This window comes from Gambusia affinis, linkage group LG05 (genome assembly GCF_019740435.1).
Source record: "Gambusia affinis linkage group LG05, SWU_Gaff_1.0, whole genome shotgun sequence".
In the NCBI taxonomy this organism is placed as follows: domain Eukaryota; kingdom Metazoa; phylum Chordata; class Actinopteri; order Cyprinodontiformes; family Poeciliidae; genus Gambusia; species Gambusia affinis.
Window position 1 is genome coordinate 17937087 of NC_057872.1, and position 24643 is coordinate 17961729.

At 43.2% G+C, this 24643-nt stretch overlaps 1 protein-coding gene across 4 annotated transcripts; it reads right to left on the reverse strand.

Annotated features, from left to right (window-relative positions):
- Positions 1 to 412: 412 nt before the first annotated feature.
- LOC122830959 (histone-lysine N-methyltransferase ASH1L-like) lies at positions 413 to 23202 on the reverse strand. 4 transcript variants are annotated; one of them, XM_044116797.1, is made up of 14 exons: positions 22789 to 23198; positions 14576 to 15449; positions 8782 to 12802; positions 6170 to 6497; positions 5832 to 6005; positions 5656 to 5750; positions 5499 to 5572; positions 5362 to 5407; positions 4550 to 4590; positions 4388 to 4458; positions 4135 to 4304; positions 3617 to 3711; positions 3336 to 3494; positions 413 to 2247 (listed from the first exon to the last, which is right to left on the reverse strand). In XM_044116797.1, the coding sequence occupies exons 2-13, from the start codon at positions 15236 to 15238 to the stop codon at positions 3354 to 3356; spliced, it is 5919 nt and encodes a 1972-aa protein (XP_043972732.1). In that variant the 5' UTR covers positions 15239 to 15449; positions 22789 to 23198; the 3' UTR covers positions 413 to 2247; positions 3336 to 3353. The 4 variants fall into 4 exon arrangements, 2 of the variants coding, with proteins under 2 accessions (XP_043972732.1, XP_043972733.1); XR_006370623.1 differs by lacking the exon at positions 413 to 2247 and having other exon boundaries at positions 3356 to 3494; positions 4140 to 4304; positions 22789 to 23199; XR_006370624.1 differs by lacking the exon at positions 413 to 2247 and having other exon boundaries at positions 3450 to 3494; positions 4122 to 4304; positions 22789 to 23199.
- Positions 23203 to 24643: the final 1441 nt, after the last annotated feature.

The following is a 24643-nucleotide window of genomic DNA, read 5'->3' on the forward strand; positions in this document are numbered from 1 at the left end:
CAGGTTTGTTTAAAACAGGATTGTACCAGGTATTCTGCAAACATGCACATTCTAGTCAGTAAAAATTCAAAACCCTATCCACTATTGTAATCCCTTTTTTTCGGTCTCTGGAGAGTTCTTCAGATTTAAATTACCTAACTCTGCCCCAGCTAGGCTGGAAAGAGGAGAGCATAAGAGCATCTCCATGCGCTACACCCCTCCCACCATCTTGTTATTGTGCTGCTTTGACAGCCCTGTTGTCCACTGTGGGTCATTACAGAGGACAACAGAATGTGAGACGTACAATCTTACACCACTAGATAGCACTGTAAACTCACACTGATTAGCATCACTGCGGTACTTCCACTTAAAACACAAATACAGCAGGAAGGAGGGCCTTGAGGCTGAAGCATGACGAGTTCACAGGGTTTAGTACCAGGAGACATAAAATGCTTTTATTATTATGGATATAGAGGCAACATGTTTGAGCTGACATTCTATGGCATTGAATTATCACTGTTTTTTTTTTTTTTTTGTTGTTGTTGTTTTGTTTTGCTTATCAGATGCACACCGTCAGAGGCAACAGGCAAAGGTTACATGTCATGCAAACTAGATAAATAACTCTTTATGTGTACCTTTGCTATAAAGTTAATCATCCACTGGCAATAATGTAGTGCCTTTAGGTAAAAAAAGTAAAGAGGGAGAAAAATATACATACAGTATGTAAACAGTCAAAGAAATTGCACTTTTTTGGCTCGCTATAAGAAGCCACACTACTGAAAGAGAGCACTGAAAGACAAAAAAAAAACTAGTTTACTGTCACAGATTGTCTGACCAAAGTACGCTCAGCTAAAAAAGGAGGCAAAATATGTAACTCTACAAAAAAAGAGAGTAAAAATAATATACAACCATGTCAGTTCTAAGGATATACTGGTCAGCTGCTTATACTGTTAAAAATGTTTCGGCAAAATGAAAGATTTGACTGGTAGCTTTTATGTGTTATGCTAAATTTACACTCTACTGCGGATGAAAAGAAAATAGATCTACGTACTGTACATTCACATAAAACCGAAGGCTTGTCAATCCGATGATCCTAGGATGAGAACAATTTAATATGCTTTTTGTACAGAAAAACAAAGTCCTCAAATATTCACAAATTAATTAAAAAACCATAACTGGAGTACTTATATAGTCCTTATTAGAGGAGATATTGCTTTTTAAAGACCACATGAGCTCGCTTTTACACATAAGACGACATGGCACTTCTACAGAGCATTTTGGGGTAAATTACTTCTTGTATCCCTTTCCCCTCTGACACCCACCCACCCCCACCATCGCCTCCATTGCCGAGGACATTCTGATTGTCAGTGCTCCGAAGAAAAGAGGGAAACCCTCTCAAAGGCAATCGGGAGTAAACAAAACTATCTCCCCCTTTTCCTTGGAAGCAATACTGAAAATAGTTCGACAATAAACATTCCTGTCATGAATATATTCTGTCCATTTCTATAGCAGACAACACTTTTCTTTTATTATTTTTTTCAAAAAAATAAGCTCTTTCTCAAAACCTCATTAGAAATTCTCTTGCAGCAATGCCAAAATTCCTATTGCTAAGCTCTTCCCACCCTCCCTTTTCCCTATTCACTGGAACATGGCAGACACAGTCTTGTTAAATCGAAGCAAAAAAAAAAAAAAAAAACTAACACTGGTTTTTTTTTTTTTTAGCTTTTAACTGGATCACTTCTCCTTGTGCCATTTCCCAAAGGTGCAATGTGACTTTGAAAGCTTAACAAGTAAATGAGGGTTCAATTTTGACCTACTTAAGGGGGGCCCGGACTACATTTGCGTTTTCTCCTCCCCGGGCGGCTTATGAGCTCCTTTTCTCTTGGAAACTAGTGAGCCGAAAATGCCGAGTACCGCATTGTACGTGTCCACGTACAACCTCCCGAGCAACACACGTCCTTTTAGTTTTGTTTTTGCTTAAGGTGCCGCAGTGAGAGCATTCAAAGTGTATATATGTATTTTTTAAAGTGTGTCCACTCAGAATACATACAGTCTTTAGTGTGCTTGTTCATCCAGCACTAGTGCAAATTCATGTCAGCTGGTCTTTTCTTCTTTTTTTTTTCCTTCATCCACGTCAATTTGTCTCGTTCATCTCACGGTCAAAAGCTCCCCGTCTTCGTCTTTCTGTCTTTTTAGTTGGTGCAGTGACATCAGTTTCAGTCCACCTGGTCACTGCTGGGGCTGGTCCCTTTTTGGAGTAATTCCACCCTACATGAAGATAAAATAAAAATGACCAATGTCCTGCAGACGGTCCTGGCTCAAACCAAACTGTTCAGTGGCATACGCCGATATTTTATCTGGATTTTATGAGAAGGTTTTGAAACACTATTACAAATAAAAATCTGAAAAGTGTGGCATCCGAAGTGTTTCCTTACTAATACTTTGTAGAATCACATTTCACTGCAGATACAGCTGGAGGTCTTTTGGGATATGTACAATAATTTCTAGACTGTATGCCGCATTTATTTTGAAGTTGTCAAAATAAACATTGTTAGCATGACCTCGTCCATGCTAATGATATGTTCTGGTGAAACACTGTGTTCAGTTACCTGTTTTTTAACAAACACAGAAAAATTGTCAACCTTGGCTTGGAAGTCTGGTAACATGCCAGGAATGGCTCCACTCCGCCTGCGTGTGGAGACCCGTACAGTAAATCCAGAGTTTTAATGCGGGGTGATTGGGAAGTTGCATTACAGGAAGTGATGCCATTAAAGAGGCCCGACAGCAAAGTTATTTATATCCATCTGGTTGGCAACTACCTGGGAGTGGGTATGTGACTGCACCGTTCACAAGCCTCTCCTGGCAGAACGTTCTTTTATGGACCAAACTGTGGACTCCTTTCTCCAGCTCCCTTCAGTTTACCGCCAGTCCAAGCAAACTTCCCTGACTCTCTGCTAAGGAAAACATCCCCACATCATGATGCTGCCACCACTGTGTTTCAGCTTTGGGGAATTTAGAACAGCTGGTTTTTGAAGTGAGGTTAAAATGTAGCATGTAACTGGCTGACTTGTGAAGACAGCTGCTTGAATTTGATTTTATTTAGGGACACCAGACTAAAGGGGCAGAAGCCCATTGCTCGCCACACACTTCCGCTTCAGATTTTTATTTGAATAAGATCTGAAAAAAACAACATAATTTTCCCTCCACTATAAACCGATAAACTCTGCGTAGATCTATTTCGTTGAATCCAAATAAATTTTAATGCAATCTGTGGTTGCTACGTGGTTGAATTTGTTAAAAGTTAACGGGTGTGAGTACTTTTGCCAGCACTGTACACCAGCTGATGCTCCACTTACCTCTCTCTTTCTGATAATTTATGAATGCTGCAGAGTCAAAAGTAAAGCATTCAACCGTTTCCTCCTCTGTTCTTTGCTGCAGACCTTTCTTTCCCCTCGTTTTGTTTCCTCCTCTCCCTCCTCCTCCTCCTCCTCTTGTCTGCTCCGGCTATTGGTGGGCTGGAGAGAACAAAAACATACAACTGACTGCAAAAGCAGATTTAAAACAAATTTAAAAAAAATCTTCACTCTATTAGAAGACTTTTTCCTCCATGTGGGTGGTGTGCGGCTGGTTAACTCACGCTGGGGCTGGCAGTGAGCGAGCTGGAGGTGTCCTGACTTTGGTGGGGGGGGTCATTGCTGCTGATAACCGTCACCTCCACCCCCACTGAGTGATCTGCAGGTCAAACAGCATTCGGCACGTTAGTGAAGGCTTGAACATCATCGTTTACGGCTACATTTTAATTATATGTGTTCTTGTTTTCTCTTTGGTTCATGTCTGCTGGATGAAAGTGTGTGGTTTCACTGCTAATGGAGAAAGTCGATGCCTGCTGAGTTCTTGGACACCAACATTGGATGACAGAAATAGGGAAACATTTCTGCAGGCTGCATTCTGTGGTTGGAAAAGCACTTAGTTTGGGCTGCTGAGTATGATACGGAAAGACAAGCCAAACATGAAGTCGGACGAGCGCACACATACATGCACACATACAACATAGTCCACACAGATGTACGGCAAAACAAAAAAATGAAAATGCGCAAGGATCAACCACAAACACCTACAGAAACAAAAACTAACACACACACTTGCTTCATGGACCTGACTTGATGTGGCTGTCGTCCCCACTGGCGCCGTCGCAGGACGCAATCTGCGAGTCCTCTCCCTCCTCGTCTCCGTCTCTCCCCCTCGCTATCCTCATTCGGATCTGTCGGTCTCTCACCAGCTCCCAGTTCCTGACGAGGAACACGTGGTGTTTCACCACAAAGCTCCTGGACCCGGCACATACGGTCACAGACGGTTACCCTACTGACGCTGAAATGAGTTTAACAGCAGTTTATTTTGAAATCCATACTTCTCGCTGCAGGTCAGAGGCTCCATGTCGAGGTGAGGGAACAGGCTGGCGATGTCTCCGGAGCTCTCCTCCTGTTCGGTAAAACGCAGACGTGAGGAGATGAATGGAGGGAAAGCAATGAGTCTGTGCTAGAATAAAACAAACTAAAGCTACAAAACCCACCACTATGTGCTGGGAAGACAGAGTCCTCTGCTTCAGGCGACCTGCGTAAATCAGATGCACAGTAAGAATCTGACACACTTATTTGCTCCCCAGTTACAGATGTGTAATAAGTCGTGAAATAATTTCATTTTGTACAAGGCAATATAATCTAAGACCAGAAGACCTTCCAAAAATTCAACCTCTAATTTAGCTGTCACCCCAAATACTGTCACATGCAGGTCAATGGGTCAATCGGACACTCATGGCGGTTAAAGGGTTAAGAAAACTTGTGTCTTATGTTTTAGGGGGTCAGGGGGAAACAGACAACCACTTAAAATAAATGCCTCTAGAGAATAAATAATTATTTATTTAAAAAATTAGGAACTGCAAATAAATAACCTAGAATTATATATTATATATAAATATGTTAAACAGCAAAGATGGGTCAGAATGAGTATGATGGAAAAGTGTTAAATTCCCATTAGGAGTAGTGATGCTATGGGCCTGTTTTTGTCCAAAAGCCTCCCTGTCACTTTGGATGAGGCAACATTACGATGTTGCCTCATCCTCCTGTTTGTGATGGTAGGACAGTTTTTTTCTGTCCTACCATCACAAACATAAACATGGAATTTCGAAATGTGGCCTTTGATTAGATTGGTCTCTTTTTTCACATTAAAAGAAAATTTTAAGATGTGAAAAAGCACCACTTGTCCACTGACATGTAAGTATGTATCCTACGATTACACGAGGGATGAGGATGTGGTTTGTACACATATTTACTTGAAGTCACAACAGAAGTAGTAGTAGTAGTATCAAATAAGAAATAAACTCACAGTAACGGCGTTTCCTTTTCAGGGGAACAGCAGGTTGACGCTGAAGCTGCACCCAAATTACATGAGAGTTACAGCTGAGTTATTTAAAAAAAAAAATAATAATCTGTTTGCTTGAATTCTTGTTTCTACCTAAATACCTGGTTTTCCTGCCACTGCCACATCACATCATATGGCAGCTGGAAGTGAATTCGTTTCAGCCTCAAGTACTTTCCTAAAGTAGATCAAGATAGTTCGAAATGAGCAGCGATAGCCAGTATGAGCCAGAACAGAGTCGAGATGTTAATCTGTACTCACCAACATGTATGGGAGCAGGTAAAAGGCTGTACTCATGCTCCCCTGGTGTGTACTCTAAACTCTCACTGCAGTTCTTCTGGGCTTGGAAGGGAGGACTGAGATAAAGAGAAAGAAAAAATACATGAAAAGGAAAAATATCCTATATATCAGGGAGTTTATGAGTTCACTTGGCTCACTCTGTAGTTTTATAATCGTCAGAGTAAAGGCCTGCTGTCAGGTAATTCTTCCTGGGGGAACCATCGCTGTTCTCTTCCCTATGGGCGGCTACTGCTTGGGGCGGAGCCTCGTCGACATCTGATTGGCTGAGAAACTCAGAATGCATGTCACATTCAGGGATGTCCTTGGCAAAACTAAAAGGAAAGTGCAAACAGAGAGGTAGAGTGATAGGGAGGGTAAAGGAGAAAGAGAGAGATAGAGGGCACTGGTTTAGCACACAGTGCTGAAAACGGTGGGTTAATATAACAGCAGCGAGTGGTTGTATTGAACAGTCAAGTCAACCAGCTCCGGTGTTCACCTCTGATGGCACGGAGAGTCACCGTGTTTTCTCTTCCGCCCCCTCTTCCTCCGGGCCTGCGACTCCAGATCCATGACCTGCTGCACCGTGTTGCCTCCTCCTCCTCTTTTCTCTGGCACTGCTTCGTCTGCCCCTCCTCCCGCTTCTGGCACGAAGTCAGCAGGCGACATGGACGGCGTCGCATGAGATGAGCACGTAGGGGAGGACACGGCGGAGGGCAGCGGATGCTTCCTGGGACGTCCTGGCCCTCTTTTGTTTTTCACCGCAGCGCAGTCTGGAGTTGGCACACTTCTTCGCTGGCCACGGCTCCTCGAGTCACCTTGTAAACCTGCAGGAGGGGCAGAGGAGGCGAGGGGGAGGGGGTGCATGAGTGGCGGAGAGGAAATAAGACAGATGTGGATGAGAGATTGAGCCAGCAGAAGGTGTGAGGTGAGGCCAGTCTGGGCTGAGTCATGCGGACGAGCCGCAGATTAGGTGAGTCACAGCATTTCCTCTGACCGGATCACTTCTGGGAAATGCATTAAAAGTGATTTATCAGCTCCACACACTCAGAAATAAATGATGCACACAAACACATTGAGGCATGCATACCTTTTATGCACATCATTTGTTTTTGCACACTCAGTTAAAGTGAAAAACAGTACTGGAAAAGGAAGCAGAGCAAAGTATGACCTTACATTCTAATTCTGTTTTGTTTTGTTCCATCAGGAACAAAAAGAGCTGTTTTTCCTTACATACACACTCTGTGTGCCCCCCTCCTGACCTCCTGCTAATCCCTTCATCAATCTCTCCTGAGGTCATCCATCTTTTTGTTCCATTTTCCTCAGCCACTGACAAGACTGACCACGCTTTCCTTATTGGATTTTTCCAAATCAAACAGGCTCGGCCGGCCCAGCGGGGAGGAATAGGACGAGCTTTAAATAGCTGATCTGGTGGTTAACTAATGACTGCTTCGCTGGACAGCCCTGAGCTGGTACAGCGTGCGGTTCAGGAAGACTTTAAAGATGTTCCTGCAGATTCCCAACAAGATATGGAATCCAAAAGTTGACAAGCACTCATCTTAGCCATGAATGTCATTTTTATTTAGCAAAGCACTTGAACCTTTTGGTTTCAGGGTGGAAGGAGCATAACACATACATCTTTAATTTTAAAAATGAGAATTTGGTGCAACAGTTTGAATTTATTCACGATTTTCACAATTTTAATACAGGCTCAATTATAAACATGAAATTCATCTTTCATATTCCCCTTATCTTTAATGGTTCTGGACTAAGAGTTGAGATTGAGTTTGTTCTGGAAGCTAAATGTCAGCCTAATTGATCCATGTCTGTTTGCCATCACTGTCCTGTTGTAGCACCTAGTTGCATCCTTTTTAGGGTAACCCTACTGTCACCTTGAAAAAAAATATCTAGGCAAGTGGAGTTTTAATCCAAAGCCAGACATCACCAAAGCTCATATCTATGAGGACAACAGTACCTTCTCTGTTCAGGTTATGTAAAGACATGGTCACCATAGACAGTATCACTGGTGTTTCAAACAGCCTTTAGTTCACAATGTGCTCGAGCTCTGGCAGTTCCCAGGTAATTCCTGAACATCCTAACCAACTTTCATCTGAGTGTGACATTTTGGGTTACTGTTAAAATCCAAACAGACCTAGTTGCTCCAACAGGGCATAATCCCAAAAGCATATCAAAACTAGTTTTGGTATGGATAACACTAAGTACTGAGCCTTGGGAGTAACCCTGACCTCAGCTCTATTTAAAAGCTCTGGACCCGTGGTTAAAGATGCCCTACAGTCCAAGCAATTTCATGGAGCTATAACATTTTTGTAAGAAGAGTGCTCAAATTTCCTGACAGAGGTATGCCAGAAGTTTGTTCAAAGATACAAACTAATTGTATCTGGTTGTTAACTAGTGATAAATGAATGTATATATTTGAATGTGTAAGTATTTTGACCCTATGTAGATTTTAGAGGACCCACAATAAATTCAAACTTCTTCACCAAATTCTTGTTTCGGAAATAAATGTTTAGGAGTTGGTTGGTGTGGAATCATCTTACCCTGGAGAATGAAGAGTTCAAATAAACCAAGTTAAAATGAGATTAATGCCTTTTGTGAGTGTATATAAGCTTCTGATTACCGGTACTACTGTAATTTCAAAACAAATTCTAAGAGGAGTGGCTGCAGAGTGGCTGTATCGGTGCCCTTGCACAGAAAAGGGACTGAAGCTGGCTATAAAAAGAATGGAGTCTGATTTCTCCTCATGCACCCTCCGGGCTTTGATGTGTGGCTCAACAACACCTGAGAAAAAGCAGCTCTGTCACTATATTGGGCACACGGCTGCTGGTTGGTGGAGTTTCGTCTCCACACTGTGCAAATAGCAAAATCTGTCACACTGTGCGAGTGAAAAGAGGCTCTCTGCGTAAACCCATTTTCTCAGCTCACTGTCATTATACGACTGCTATTGTTATATTTCAATGGTGTTGGAGTCTCTGTTTTATCTGGATTGCTGTCAGCATTCAAAATAGATTCACGTTTAGTGCCAGTGAAGCAACAACAGAAGACAGTTGTGGATTCAACAGTTGCCCATTCAGATCATTAAAGCGTTCTCACCTGCCTCCCTCCTCTCTGTCCACGCTGGCTCGTCCCTCCTCCACGATTTTTCCCCACTTCCAGGGATCCTGCTGCTCAATCCGCTCCTCAGGCCTCTCCCCACTGCCGACATGGCAGCAGAAGTGAACAGGTTGGTGTGTTTTGGAGCATACAGGTGTGAGTCGTCGACATCATCTTCGCCATCCTCATCTTTTCCTTCTGAGGCAGCCATTCTGCCCACGTGTTTGTCTCCGGAAAAGCCTCTCCAACTGGAGTTCAGGGTTCCAAATCCTGGGCTTCCTAGACTCCCAAATGTTGCCCAGTTGTGGCCCAACCCGCCCCAGCCTCCTCCAAAGGAAGACAGGTGAGTGGAGCCAAGGCCCAAAGAGGTGAGAGATGTGTTTTTGTACCTCTCTGCCGAAGAACATGATGAAGAGGAAGTGGCAGCGGAGAAGGGAATGCTTCCATTTTGACGTAACCAAGGCGAGTCTTTAGACAGGATGCTTCCCGGTCCTTTTCCCCCTTTCCTCCTTCCTTCTACTTGCCCAAAATTTAACCCTGATTGTGTCTTTGAACCACTCAAGAGCTCCCTATGCATGCCGTCTTCCTCCTCCTCATCCTGTAACTCCTCTTCAGTTTCCATGTTTCGCTCACAGAGTCGGTGACGGTGCTTATGTTTATGTTCGCTCCTCCCCCAGCCACAAGAGAGGCCAGAAACGAACCCCGAGCTTGCTCCTCTGCTGCTAGCCCCTAAATCTCCTTCCACCTCTCCTCCTAAAGCTCCATCCCTGAGCAACCTGCTTCTGCGCCTGTGGAATCTGGCTGGGTTGAGGAGGAAGTGAGCGTGGTGGGACTGATGGGGGGCGTACTGGTGAGGGGGTGGAAGAGGGAAAGAGCTGGGGAGGTGGTGATAGAGTGACGGTGGTGCTGGTGGGTAACTGCCATAAAAGCCCATGTTTTCAATTGTTTCCTGGAACTTTGACGGGCAGCCGCACTGCCGGCGGTCCAGTTTCCTGTTACAATGGCAAGGATAGAAGGGCTGAGGGGTGAAGGAAGGAGCTGCTGGGAAGGATACAGGGTGTGGCGAGTAGAAGCCATTCAGATTTATCCGGAAGATGTTGGACCGGTGGGAATGAGAAGAAGAATGATGCCGCCTTCCTCCCTCAAAGCCCTGCCCAAATCCCGTCCTCGCCCAGCTTCGTCGTCCAATGTGAACCTCGTTGAACTGAGCGATCAGATCATCCAGCTCAGCAAGGAACTCTGGGTCTTGCATGTGCATCTGTTGGTGCTTCTTCTTATGCTTGTTCTTCTGTCTCTTCAGTGCACTATGTCCAAGGCAAGAGTAATAGTCGGAATGAGTGCACTTGTTGTGTCCAAGGCAGGTGCACAGGCAGGCACAGGAAGCGGGGCAGTCGTAATCCCTGCGCCTGTGTCGGTGCCGGTCTCTGTGACGCTCTGCGGCGTTTGAGATGTTAATAGTGTTTGAGTGTCTGGCCACATGAGAGAGGGGCGACGAAACCGGAGAGGGGCGGTCCACAAGAGATGGAGGGAGCCTTTGACCTCCCAGAATCACCCCTGACCCATGACCCATCCTCAGTATTCCTCTGGCTCCCCTCATCTCGCCTCGCTCAGAGACGCTGTTATTATCTGTTCCTATCCCGCTGTCACTGGGCAGCGTCTCGTCACTATGTGACTCGCTCCTTGGTGAGGGGGTGGCCTCCTTCAGGTGACTCGGGGAACCCGGTACATGGTGCATTGAAGCAGTGGCACTCGAGAGCTTACATGAAGACTGGTGAAAGGGAAACTGATGTCTCCCTTGACATGGACAGCTCTTTTTTACAAAGGGGGAGAGGGAAGAGGAGGAAGGAGGACGTGGGGATGTACAAGAGGAAGATGGGGAAGGGAGAGAGAAGTGGTGGGAAAAGAGGAGGGAGGATGTTGGTTCTGTGAGGCTGCCTTCACTAAAAGGACTCTGGGCTCCACTAGAGTGGGTAAGTGATGGGGAAGGAAATGGGTGAGATGGGGGTGGCTGTGCCTGGCTAGATGAGAAAAGAGATGCTTCAGGGGGACTGGTAAACAAAGACAACTGAGTGGAGTTCTGGGAGCTAGAGTTTAGGTTCGCTGATTGGGACTTAGGCTTGCGTCCTCGCCTCTTGCCCATGTAAATGGTACCTCTTTTGCTTACATTGATCTGAGGGCCCAGCGTGCTCCCAAATGAGGAGGACAGGGCTGAAAGGGTGTGAACTGTTGTGTCCTCAATCGATTTACACATTCTCAATGAGGTTTTACCATCCACTACCTCTCTACCCCTGCCCACCTTCCCCATATAACCAGACATAATTACTTTGTGAAGTCTCCTCTTCTTTCTTTTCTTTATTTCATTAATCAGTCTCCTGATCTTTAGCTGCCGGTTCCCCCGTTCAGGTGGATAAAAGTCTTCACTCCTTTCCTTGCAATTGGGGAGATTCAGTGCATCTTCACCCTGGTCCTCTGGGAAGGGTCTTTTGGGGGGACGCCCTCGTTTCTTAGGGTTGGATTTAGACTGCAGTATTGGTACCAGCACCGGGGCTTTTTTAGATCTGTCACAGCCTACAATGGGATCCTCAGAGGGAATATCACTTGGTGAAAGTCGAGGAGGAGGCTCATCCAAACTGGAGCCGTGGGATTTGGGACGGCCCCTCTTCCGGGCTGAATCTGAAATGGGGTGAGTTTGTTTTGGGGCTGCTAAAGACACTGGGGCGGAGCAGCTGGATAAGGAGCTCAAGGGCGCTGACTGCGACTCATCGCTCTGCTGAACAGCGGTTTTGGGTGGAAACGATGTCTTAGTGATCTGGGGGAAACTTAGCGATGGATTATGCAGGGAATCCAAAGAAGCTTCCTGATTTTCTGCTCTGTGGGCGCGATGTACCAGCTTGGTCCAGCTGGGCCTTCTGGCTTTACGCTTCTTGAGTGGTCGGCTGTCCTGCTCCCGGGGCGAAGAGGGGGGAGAAACAGGAATGTGAGAGGAAGACGAGGCCAAAGGGGGAGGAGCTGAAGACATAGAGAGAGGCGGAGGCACTACTGGGTATCTTGATACGTCTTGTTCTTTTGATTTACTGGAATCACCTGTTGAAGCAGGCTCACTTTGTTTAGCAAGCCTACAACTGTCAACTGTCTTTTCTTTCTCTTCTAGTCTGACTGGAGTCACTTTTTTAGAGCTTTTATCGAATTTAGCAGTACCAACTGTTTCACCACATTTTGCATTATTATCTTGTGTCCTCAATCTTTCAGGGCTTATCCTATCTGCCTTTCCAGCCTCATTCTTTAGGTTATCCCTCCATAAATCGCCAGTTCTGTGTTTCTGATCCTTTTCTTTGTCGTGTCTTGATCTCCCATCCTTGTCCTTCTTTTTCTTAAGCTCATCCTTTCTTTTTTCACTTTTTTCTCTGTCTGCCTCTGGTCCATCTCTCCTTGATTTTTTATCTCTACGTCTCTCCTTCTTGGCTTTCTTCTCTTTCTCTCTCTTATTGTCTATCAGGGGTAGTGGAGAGGGACCGCAACCCTCTGACTGGGCAGAGGAAGGATCCAAGGAGGGGGAAGACTGTGATTTGGGGGTGATTTGGTGACAGGCAGCAGAGTCTGGCTTAGTCTTACTGGAAAGCTCTTTATGGGAGCCAGAAGACACCAGAGACCTCACTGTGGAATCTGTGGAAGAAGCAGAAGACAAACTGCTGAGTTTTCCAGCTTTGTTTTTCGATGAGGACGAAGTGCCAAGGATATTTGAAGAACTCCTCCCATTCGATAGTTCCTTCTGTTTTGCTGTCTGAACCAAACCATTGTGTTTCTTGGAGCTGTTCCCTTCATTCCTGGTTTCTGAAGTGGAGACTGTCTGCTTGCTCGGTGTGGACGGAGTGGTGGAAGTTGTCTGATCTGTTGTGGGAGAGCAGGGTTTAAGTCCTGCAGGGACAGACTGTCCATTAACACTTGGAAGCTTGTCTTTCTTCACTTTCTCTGATGAACCATTTGAATTATCGTCCGTCTTATCGGCCAGCTTGATAGGAACCTGGGGAATGCAAAAACATAATTTCTGTCACAGATTGTAATAACCTTGAGATTTATCAGTAACAGTGCACACGCCCTTGTTTTAAAAATTAGACACTGATTCATCATTTTTAAGCTCTCTCCATCTTTAATGTGGGTTCAAACTCTAGTTTGTGTATTCAGCTGATACACAAACTAAAGTGTAAAGAGGGAAAATAAGAGGAACAACCCAGCTTTGCATCATTTATCCTTAATTTTGCATTTGCTGAAACACAAATTGATTAGACTTCAGCATTCTGTCTTCCTCAGTTCACACTTATCATAAATGAAGGTACATCTGGCTAAGCTTAACCAGAAAGAAAAAGATAACCACTAAGCATAATACTGCCATCACAATGTTTTATCGTTGGTAGTGAGACAGACCTGGACTTGTAAACCTAAAAGAGGGTTGTGCATACAAGTTCTAGTAAATAAGCAATATCTGAAACACTCAGACTTACCTTTTTGGTACCAACTACCAGTCAATGTTCAAAGCCTTCTACAGGCACATCATAGCTAAAATTTCCCAAAACCTTGCATGGAAATAGTCATAGTCTGTTGAACCAAACTCTAAAATATCAGTTTGTCCCAAAAATAATACCAGAAGACCACCATACCAACAGCGAGACATGGTGATGGCGGTAAGATGTTTTGTGTTTTGTTTTCTTCTTTCGGGTCACTTAGTGAAATATGAAGAGAACCAGTTCTCACCAGTTTGGACCTTAAAACTTTAGATTTCCGCTACAAAGTCAAAAATGAAAACAGAGAAACTGTGGAGCAGCCTGAATAGACACATAGACAAGACATGTTTTTACAATGTGAGAGAGTTGGAGAACATTTGGAAGGTACTATTGGGAAGTGGCGAAGTATCAGTTTAAGGTTGTGTGCACTTATACATCTGGGTTACTGCACCTTCTTTGGTACATATCCCTCCACCTACTAGATTTGTTAATCTTTATGTTGATCTTTTGAGGGTATGTCAGATTAATGCTATAAAAGAAAACATTTGTATTGCATCAAAAGAGAGTATAAGAATAAAATGGGTCAAACAGGTAGAGAAAATGAGGGCATACCAAGGAAAAGGAGAGAGCCAGGTGATGGAAACTGGAATGGGGGCAAAGAGAGGAGAAATGCAAAGGTGGAGAAACAGAGAGGAGCCGAGTGGGACAGGGAAAGTGGGGGGAGTGAAAGATAAATGAGAGCGCGTTGAGAAAAGAGGGGATGTAAAAATAGAAGAGAGCTGCAGATATAGAGGGCCAGGCAGAGACTGAAAGAGAGAGAGAGAAAACATTGCTATTGGTAGCTATAAATTGCCACTAATACAAATGAGAAGGCTTGACATTTTATACTCGTTCTGTAATTTTGGTATGCTGCTGCTGCTTCTGCTCAAGTGACGTTGAGCAGCTATGGCTATAAGCTTCCCCTTGGGCGATCATCACAAGGACTGATGGACCGATGTCTGTAATAACTCCAACTGGCTACCATCCTATCAGTCTAGGTTTAGGTCTGTTAATTGTAATCTGCTGCTTAGGTTTCAGTTCTGAGACAATAGCTTATTTCACACTTATCTCTTTTCACCATTCCAGTGTGTATGAGAATCTGCTCGTTAACTCTAAAAACTAACAGAGAAACTACAACGTGGTTCTTTTTAATAATGGATAAAACCCTCATTCAAAACCTTGGTTGTTGTCCTTCTATTTAAAGCTAACGTCAGCAGCAGATTTACTGCCAGCAGCTGGGAGGATGAGTGTCCTACCTGTTTGCCAGTCTTGGTTCCTTGGGTTGATATGTTAGGGGCAGAAGCAGGAGTAGACTCTGAAGTTAATGTCGAGGATATTGACAAAGGCTGCGATGACGGGGATGATAATGACTTTGCAAGTGGCGGTGGAGCAGCAGATGTAGTTTTTTTGGACGTGGCCTGGACGGCATCCAAGCCCAATCGCTGCTCCCTGTTTGCCTCATCTGTGGCTGGGCTGCTTTTGATCTGCTGGACTGCTCTTCCCTCTCCATCTGCCCTCAGCAAAGCCCCCCTGCCTTGTCTCTGATACGTCCTGATGGTGGGCTTGCACACGTAGCTCTCCAAAATCTTGGGCGGCTTTTTGGTGCGCTTGGCCTGGAGTCCAATCCGGACCCTTACGTTCCCCTCGGGGCAGTTTGACTCCCTGCCAGAGAGCTGGAGCTCCTGCTGCCCTCCACATCGCCCCTCGATGAGTAGCTCCAGCACTGCTCCCTTGTCCCCTTCCCTTTTTCCTCCTGGTCCTCTTTTCTCCTCCTCCTTTTTCCCAGCATTGCCACTCTCCCCCTCGGCTCTCCTCTTTTTCTCTGCCACTTGGTCCTGCTTAGAGTCTTCAGGAGCAGAAGTAGAGTCCAGAGTGGAGGCGGTGGTTGTAGGGGTCCCCCCCTTCACTCTCTGGTCCATCAGAGAAGTCAGGGGGGAGAGGCAGTGTGCTGCAGAGTTCCCAGTATAGCACTTTCAAATGAGCCCAGAGGGGCTGTTGGGGTCAAAGACGAAGGGCAGATTGCAGGTGCAAACCAGAAAGGTTAGCAAAACAGATCCCTTAACGGTCCAAGTGCAGTTTATTGCCGTCAACCAGCGAGGGAAGGTCTCTCTCTTGTCCTTCTGACTTGAGCTGAGTAGATATGAATCCAAAAGAAAGAGGAGATGAAAAAACAGACATACAGAGAAAGAGAGAGAGAGAGAAAAAAAAAGAGAGGCCAGAGATTAGTCATTTTAGTGAGCTCAGATGCTGAATCGCAGCGGCACAGGAATTGAGGGGGAAAGTCCCCTTCCTGCAGGCAGCTGCAGCGAGGTGCTAAAGTCTGTGTCCACAGAGATGATCTCATCATACAGAAAGCCCAGGAGGCCAATCAGATTCCCAGAATGTCAGCTCTAACTGGAAGACTTACTCACAATCCCACCAAACAACTCTTACAGTGGTCTCTTCTAACGGTCTTCAGCTACGGTGCAAAACAAAAGTGCTTTTGTAAGAACTCTTACATTTTCTATCATGTTAGCTCGACACTAAAACATTTTAGGTGGATTTTATGCGACTGACCAATACAACAAAGTGCATAATTTTGGACTTGGAGAAAAATATTACAAGGTTTTTAAAATTTTTTATTTTTTTTTTGCAAATAAAAATCTTGAAGCACGAAGTGAATTTTTATAATTTACCCTCGTAGTATCCCTAAAAAATTCCAGTGCCGCTGCCGCTACTACATTTCACCATATGGAAGTTGTTTAACTGTGATATAAAGTATTAGTTCTCTATCACAAGTCGTCTTATCAGACCGAACATGGATGTCTGACACTCTTTTGGCTCTGCAGAAGCTGTTATCTGTAAGACTGGATACATCCAAAGGGGATTCTAAGAAACCCTTCTTTCTTCTCAGCAAGATCGTATTTTAAAGCATTTCAAACATGGTGCTGCCATCACCTTGTTTCACTGTGCGTTTAGGGTGACGAATGTTTGGTAATGTTTTCTAGCAAACCTCTGAGGCCTTAACAAAACATAAATTTATACTGAGATTAAACTACACAGTTTGCTGTGGGAAGTTGGCTGCACTGGATTTTAAACGTTTCAGAGTTAGGAGGGATAAATACGATTGCACACCACACATTTCAAATTCTTACCTGTGAACATTAATATTTTTTCCTTCTAATTCACAACTAAGTGCAGCTTTGTTGATCTATCACAAAAGTTGAAATAAAATACACCAAATTTTTTTGGCTGTGATCTAATGGAGAAGTTGTGCAGAGCACTGCCCCTACAGATCTGAACCACAGCCACCGTCCCCTGCACACTGTAGCTCAGTTACAACCCTCACTATTCCTCTCGCTAAATCAGCAAATCAATCAGTCGTCTCCTGACATATTCGAACACTTGATCCAGTCTCCTCCCCTCGTCTCCCCACTGTCTTTGCCTTCTGTTCTCAGCTACTCCCACAGCCACCTCTCCACCCACTCTTCCCTTCACTGTAGTCTCTTTTCTTTCGAAATCCCCCACCCCCTTTCGTGTTTGGCTTTAACCTTTTTTCATACATTTTCTATTAGTCCCATACACTCTCATTCCCTCTCTGCAGACCACACAGTAAAACAGTCAACCCGAAAACTGTATCGTTGTTAATCAGAACCATATTTCTTCCCTCTGAGCGGTCCTTTCTGTTTTTCCCTCCTCTCCAGCCTAAATCCTTCCATTCACAGTGCAAACCATTCCCCTCCTCCCTCCCGCTTTTCAGTAGTGGTAACACAAATCCGTAGGAAAGGGTAAAACTTATTTTTGGAAAGGAGTGCAAATTCCTCCTCCTCCCATTGCTTCCTCTAAGTCAAGTAAAGCTTTTCATTGACCCCATTGTAAATGGACTTTTAATGTGACATTACACCAGAGAAACACGCCCTAAAAATAACAATCCGCTCAGCAGAGAAAAACTTTCACTCTCACTCACCCTGCGTTCACAACTGTTTTTTCAAACCGAAAAGCTTTGAAAGTGACATCCTTCGTCGAGCTCCTCTCATTAGTCTCCATCTCTCATCAAGGGACACACTCGTCCATTTTCTAATAAAACACACCCCCCCCCCCCAAGCATTCTTGCGGCTCTTTATTCTTGTCTCTCTTGAGGGCCACGTATGAAATAGCTCATCTGTCTCTCAGCAACACATTGAATTGCTGCCTTAAACCTATGAGAGCATCTCAGTTTAATGTTTTCATTTAGGAGCTCAGTGGACCATCTTTCCTGCCTCTAGGTCCCTGAGTCCAAACACACACAGTAACTCTTTCCTTGAATCACACGAATCGACATCTGTTTCAGAAACCGCTCTTATGTAACAGTATTGGAAAGCATGTTTAAGGCCAGTACTGCTTACAATAAAATCAAACGAGAATAGCAGTGGACAGTAGCTTTCTTAAAGATGCAATCCAAGGATGCCAATTTATTCCACTTGACAACCGTATACTGACAGTAAAACACAGCTGAGTAAAAAAGGACAAAGTTTAAACAATGTAGTGCAGAAAAAAAATTCTGCTTACTGTTTCTTGTGTGAGATTGGGTTTATAACATCACAAGAAGTGCAAGAATCAATTTGATCAGCCAACATTGGGACATATTATCTAGGAATAGCAACTCCTGACAAATTGAGACATAGACTCCAAAGCACTCATTGGAGTTGAAAAATGTTAACTATACGTGTTTGAGCCAGAATTTGACTGATGCTCCCCAAGCCATGAAGGGTGCTGAGTAGAGGAAAACAGTTATTCAGATCTTTAACTTGTACGAATGTGCTTATATTCCTGATTCAATTTTTCCATGTTTGGTTTTTCAGCATATTTACATGCCAGACACTGTAGGGAGCCCTACCCACACGACTTTTTTTGCACTTACAAATGATAATAAATTTATAGCTTCATATACATAAAGTAGCTTCGGTTTTCTCAATATGAAAAAAAATAATTCTCCTTGCCAAAAGAAGTTCTTCATAAACACTCCAAATGTCTTCACCCATAAATGAAAATGCCCCAAAATATTGCATTTACTGAAGCATTATATTCTCTACTGTAGCACAGTCACTAAAATATACTACAGAACAAAGAAGAAGGTATGAAGCATGTATTTAAAGACTGCTGCTGTTGATGTGCTTGGGGTCATGCTTGAGCATTGATTATTTATACCTCATTTCCACTGAGTGGTATGGCATGGGTTGGTGCGGTTTGGTACATCGTATTATGACCAGGAAAGTGCTTCCACCACCAGTTGGACTTTCACTGGGAAGCCAGGATTAAACCCAAAAGCCTATTGTGGCATCAAACATGCTGCACTAGTATGTCTTGTGCAGGTCACAAGCAGAGACATTTTTCTGTCCCCCAGTCAACGGACTGTGCTTTATGATGCCAGTAGCTCCATCCTAACTATGCCATACCAACTACAACTGCACACCACCTGGAACCTATCTAGGATGGTGCAGTATGGGTCGCTTATATGGACCGCTTTCGCAATGGAAGCTGACAAAACAGCACATTGAATAGCACCGACCCATGTCATACCTCTCATTTGAAACAAGACAAAACATATTAATCCAACTAATTAAAGAACCTCGTGGATATTGCTTCCACTAATTTGTAAGCATAAGACATACTGCCCAAAAACAATCTATATGTTAAAAATAACTCTTTTTCTGTGTCCCCAAAACCTTGGAGCCCTGGGCTATCGCCCCAAGTGAATGTATATCATTCACTTGTACTGCCTTCAACATCTACTTAATTTTCCAGACTAGAGCCAGTCTGCACTCTCTCTAACTTCTCTCTTTCTGTCTGCTGAACAATGGGAGTTTTTCTTACTTCCTCCCTGGAGTTGACTGGACTGTTGATGTTGCCTCCTGTACTAACTGTCCACACATAGTAGGGCTAGCTGATAGATCGGGGCTTTGTACAAGTCAGAAGTAGCGAGGGATGCAGCAGTTCTACAGGAAGCATCGTTGGAGCTTATCTTGACCTTTATTGTTACTAGATTTCTCAAATGTTTTGATGATGCTGTTCTGACAAGAGATAGACACACTGAAGTTAGGCAATGCTTGCTACTAGTATCAGAGATTACTGATACTAGTAATATTATTTCTTTAAAATCTTTTTAAAGAAATCTGCTTGAGATATTAATTATTTATACCTCAGGTCTGGAGACCTGAGTAACTGTCCCTTCCCTCACCTATTGCTCTGTATTGCCAGTCTACTAGCTGAAAGAAATGGCTGTCCAGTTTTTCCCTTGCTTACAGGCTGGACAAACTCAAATCTTATCAGTTATTAAGAAAGCACACAGTTATGGCATGAAATAGGGATTAGGCAACACTATCAATTAATATAGTCAGAGCCTCCCAAACAAGAATACTGCTCTAAAAACAAAACTTATCGATTATTAATTGCAGCACTTCGGTACAATACCAACATAGTTCTATTGTACCATGAAAGAGTGAAACAGCTGCATTTAAATTTCATATTTTCAAAAGCATTTCAAATTACTAATGCTCTCATGGATCCAACATTGGGAAAACTATTTCAACTATGAAAAACTATTGAAATTATTTCAAACAGTAAACATAATAAACCTTTTCTGTATGTTTTCAGTTATGCAGATATCATTAACTAGAGTTTATCATTATCACAATAAATAACAGTACCATTTTTCCCCGATAAGGACATCCAATGCAATAATTGCCCATACATTGATGGGGAACGAAGGTTTCCCCAGCCTGCTATCACCAATCTACGGAAGTGGATTAGGGCCACTAAAAAAAAAAGAATGAATTGTGACTTTAATCTCAGAATTAATTTTTTTTTTTTTCCGGTGGCCCTAATCCTCTTCCATACCAATCTGAATAACTGACTGCTGTTTAAAAACTAAAGTAGGTAAACTGTGAGCAGTATGTCTGTCAAGTAGCTAATTACACATTCTGACAGAGCAGATAGCCCAATTTATTAACCCCCAAATATCAGCTAGTTACACTTGTGGTGTTATTCTGTAAATAACATAACTGCAGAAAGGTCTTATATTCTCTGCTAAAATGGTTACAAAATTTATTTTTTCGATATTTTTTTTAGATTTGTACCTAAATTTATGTATCATGTACATATAGTTGTAGGAATCTCCAACTGATGGAGACGTTACAATAAAAACAAGGAGATTGCAAATGCACACACTCAAAAGAACTGATCATTTACCTTTTGTCACTAAAGGCATGTTGGTATGAGAAACAAATTTTATCTTGAGAAAATTACAGAATATAATATGCCGAAACAAATATTTTCTGATCATTAAAAGTCATTCAATGTACGACAAAGTAGATCTAAAGATTTTACTCAAAAGTCTGGGTAACAGCTTTAAATGCAGGCACTTTCTGAAACAGCTGTAGGCAGGCAGATACTGAGAGTGGCAGGTTTTCAAACCTAAAAGGGTAAGTCCATTCAAGATCAGTCAAAGAGCATACTAATAGCTCCTTATGCTCTCCGGAGCCATACCTCTCATACATAACTCTGAATTATTCTAAGATTAGAGCAGAAGCTATTCCCAGTGACAGAATGATGGGTGGACTTGACACTGTAAGTCACTGTGGTTCCTCTGGAGAGGGACGATTAAATCATGATAATGGCCCTCCATCTTTCCAGCAGCATCATGATCACCATCCTGTGACAGTGTTATCATCAAGGACCACAACAGCCGCTAGCATCTGCCTGACAACAGCAGGAGCACAGCTGGAAACTGGGCTCCAGTGTTGGCATCCCAGGTTATTGAACGATGAAGCCTCGCAGTCACTCAGTTCTCACCTTCACAAGGAAGGAGTAGCGCCCATAAGGAGATACTGTGAGGTAGTGGCCCACCGTATGAATTTACTGGGCAATCGCAGATGAATGTCTTTTTTAAATAATTTTATTTTTAGTTGTTTTTATTTATTGGTTTGTCATGTTTATGTCTTTCAGAATGTACTTCTCATTCCTGTTCTTATACTTCTGATATTATGTTCTGGCTCCAGCTTTTTATGGTGCTAGGAAAGATGGTCAGTGGCTCGCATCTGGTCACCCTTTTCTAGAGCTTTCAGAAGCGCCACTACAGGGAGGTAAAGTACTTTGCAATAGTATTCATCTTAAACAGTTATCCTTTTGTCAGTTTACGAGCATTCACTTCAATTTATTTTATTGGAATTTCATATGATCTAGCACAAAACAGTGGTTAATCATAAGCAGAAGAAAATTATTTTAATTGTGTTTCGCAAAACAAAATCTCTAAGGTGTGTTGCGTGCGAAAGAATCCAACAGCTACAAATCTTTTAGGGTTATGTCTCTGCCAGCTTTATAACTAGACTGAAATACTTTCTTGCAAAATAGCTCAGGCTCAGTCAGATTGATGGAGGTCTTCTGTGAAAATCTGTTTTCAAATCTTGGAACAAATAATTGCCTATAGTAAATGGTTTTCTCCAACTTGAGCTCCAGATTTCTGCGGCTCGTCCAAAGCCACTGCTTACCTGGTTAACGCCTTGTACAACTTGACAGTTTAGGTGAATGGCCATGCAAGCTTTGGATTCGAGTAATTCAGTTTCTCTCTAACCTGTTATGTTTCTTGGTCTTTGTGTTGCTTGTTCTCTAATTTCCAATAACAAACCCCAGATGCTTTCACAGATCATCTGTACTGAGACTATATTATACTTATTTACTAGTTATTTCTGAAGGCAATTGGTTGTGCAGGTTTTGTCTTACAGTTGTCAGTGTAACCATGCAACACTTTTCTTATTTTATTATTAATTTAAAACCATGTATCAGTTCTTTCCACTACACATTTTGCTCTTCTTTTTTGCTTGTTTATCACATAAAACTCTCGTAAAACACCTTAAAGTTTGTGGCTCTAGCGAAAACATACTTCTCCCTCAGTTAGAAGTGTGTTGATTGAACATTGTGTACTCAGATCGCAGTTGTGTCGGCTGACTGATGTTGCCTCTCTAGATATATTAAAGCTTTCTCTCCTCTAAAATGACTTTGCGCACCATCCTCTTGATGCTGGCGCACTTGCAAATGAAACACACGTGTTGTTGTTGCTCCTCTCCTCCGTTATTACATATGACGCGTGTTTGAGCCTCCTAATAAAAAACACAGCAAACATGCACAGCGAGCGAGCTAAAAACTCAACATGGAAGTAAAAGAGGGTGCATGGCATCAAAACGCGCCTGCTGATGTGGATCAGTCCCGAGAGAGCCCCCCTCCCCACCCCCCCTGTCCTCTGCCAGTCCCCCTGCTGGTGTCAGCAACATTGAAATAAGAAAAATATCACCGCGCAAGGAGAACAGAGGAAGGGGGGGAAACGCGCTCAGCAACAAGGGATAAAATTAGCGCAAAGCGGATGCACCGAATTTGAGCTCGGTCATGATGAAAAGGCCTGCGCACATTAATACGGACTGCCATGACAATCTGTAATAAGGCTACGTAGGCTACTTACCCAGAGAGCGCGTCCCAGAGCCAACTGCGTTCGAGGCAAAAGGAGCTGAAGGTGTTGCTGTCCTGCTCTCCGCTCCTATCGGTTCTAACTGCGAGCGATCCGCCGCTCCTGGTGCATCAGATTGTGGCTCCGATTACATAACTAAGGCCGGCGGAGGTTAAAAACACCCCCGAAAGGCGAGTTTGTTTCCCAGCAGAGCGCGGAGCCCTCCGTGCAACAACATCGGCGCGGGTGTTTTTCATAATCGGTACAGTCGACGGATCTCCGCCGAAGCGTCTCCGCAGCTAGGTGGCGTTCTGGTTACACCCACTAGGTCTTATTTTGCCACTTCTCTCTCAGGGAAAGTTGGATCGCTCCCGCCAGTTCTAATGGCTCACGGCGCTCTGATGTACGTGTGTGCGCACACAAGCAGGCAAGCAATGAGGAGGAGGAGGAGGAGGAGGAGGAGGAGGGGGACGGGCTGAAGGCTGCAGCTCTCTAGTGCATGTGTGCGTGTGCGGTTGGATGTGCGGGAATGCAACTGCGTGGCCATTTTCATGTGGCCAGAGGAGGAGATAAAACGGCGGAGTGAGCCCAGGATCTCATTGCAGTTCATAACAGGCGATCAGAGGAAGGCTATTTAGTCTCTTAATAAAATGGCGACGACTTGGCTGAAGTGAGCTGCTGTCAGGGTGTTTTTCTTTTCTTCTGGTGGGGAGCAGCTCAGAAGTTGCAGAGTGCGTCATGTGAGATTGGGGGTTCAGATCATACATTGCTGGGAGAGGCAAACAGGATATGAGCATTTATTAAAAAGTTAAAGTGAGGACTCTTTATTATGCATTAGTTAAACAAAAACAAAAAGCAAAGATTCTCCTTCTATCACTCATCCACGGGTAACATCATATTTTTATTTCAAACGTAACGTATTTGACAAGAATAGAAGCTATAATATACATTAAATCGTTATCTTTGTTTTGTTGCCATTCAGAGGTTCAAAGTCAGAACGGTTTAGGACGACAGAGTGTGTGTCAAGTTCATTGATGTACCTTGTTAAGTAAATGTGTCAAAATTCTCAAAATAATACATTTTTATCGCAGTAATGGAATATCAAGACTGCAATTTTCATTACATTTCTGGCTTTAATTTTACAACATTTAATGAGAATAAAAACATAACGCACACAGCAGCAAATTTCACTCAGCCACTCTATTCAAAATGGGAAAGACGAGTCAACATAACATTGAGGCAGTACATTTTGAACTTTGCAAGACATAGAATAGTTAAATTCTGTCCTGAATTTACTCAGATCTATAATGAAAAAGTTTAATGCTATTAGGACTTAGACAAACAAGGCTTGATGGAGGAGTTAGTTTTGATCTCAACATGTATTTGCACCCTTAAATATTTCTTTTGTTTATGCATTTTTGTCATTTAATTAGATTGGATAAAATTTGAATGTTGGCTAAACATAACTTTAAAAAATACAAAAAGTTTTCAAACTCTGATTTTATTGATTTAGGGAACGAAACTATCAAAACCAACATGAGCCTATGGGGAAAAAAAATAGTAAAACTTTCATGTGTGTGGCAATGTGTTTTTATGGAGCAATTTTGCCCCACTCTTCCTTCAGTGGCCATTAGATCACAATTAGTCCAAGAGTACATGACTCTGACATTTGAAGTACTTCAGACTTTAAATGTTGTTTAAAGTCTGAAGCACTTTAAACAGCATTTAAAGTACGTCAGACTTCACTGCCTCAGCTAAGGTCAGTTTTCATAATTTAATAATAAAAAAAGCAACATGGGCAATAATGGCATACATAGGACACTTCCAATGTGGGAACCACTGCTGAGTAAAGAGGAAATTAGTCTCACAA

Coding starts and splice junctions, on each gene's coding strand:
- LOC122830959 (XM_044116797.1), bottom strand. CDS start 15,238: ATGGACCAGAGAGTGAAGGGGGGGACCCCTACAACCACCGCCTCCACT. Junction 5,408..5,498: donor GGCAGTGGCAGGAAAACCAG/GTATTTAGGTAG, acceptor ATTTGGGTGCAG/CTTCAGCGTCAACCTGCTGT. Junction 4,591..5,361: donor GAAAAGGAAACGCCGTTACT/GTGAGTTTATTT, acceptor TGATTTACGCAG/GTCGCCTGAAGCAGAGGACT.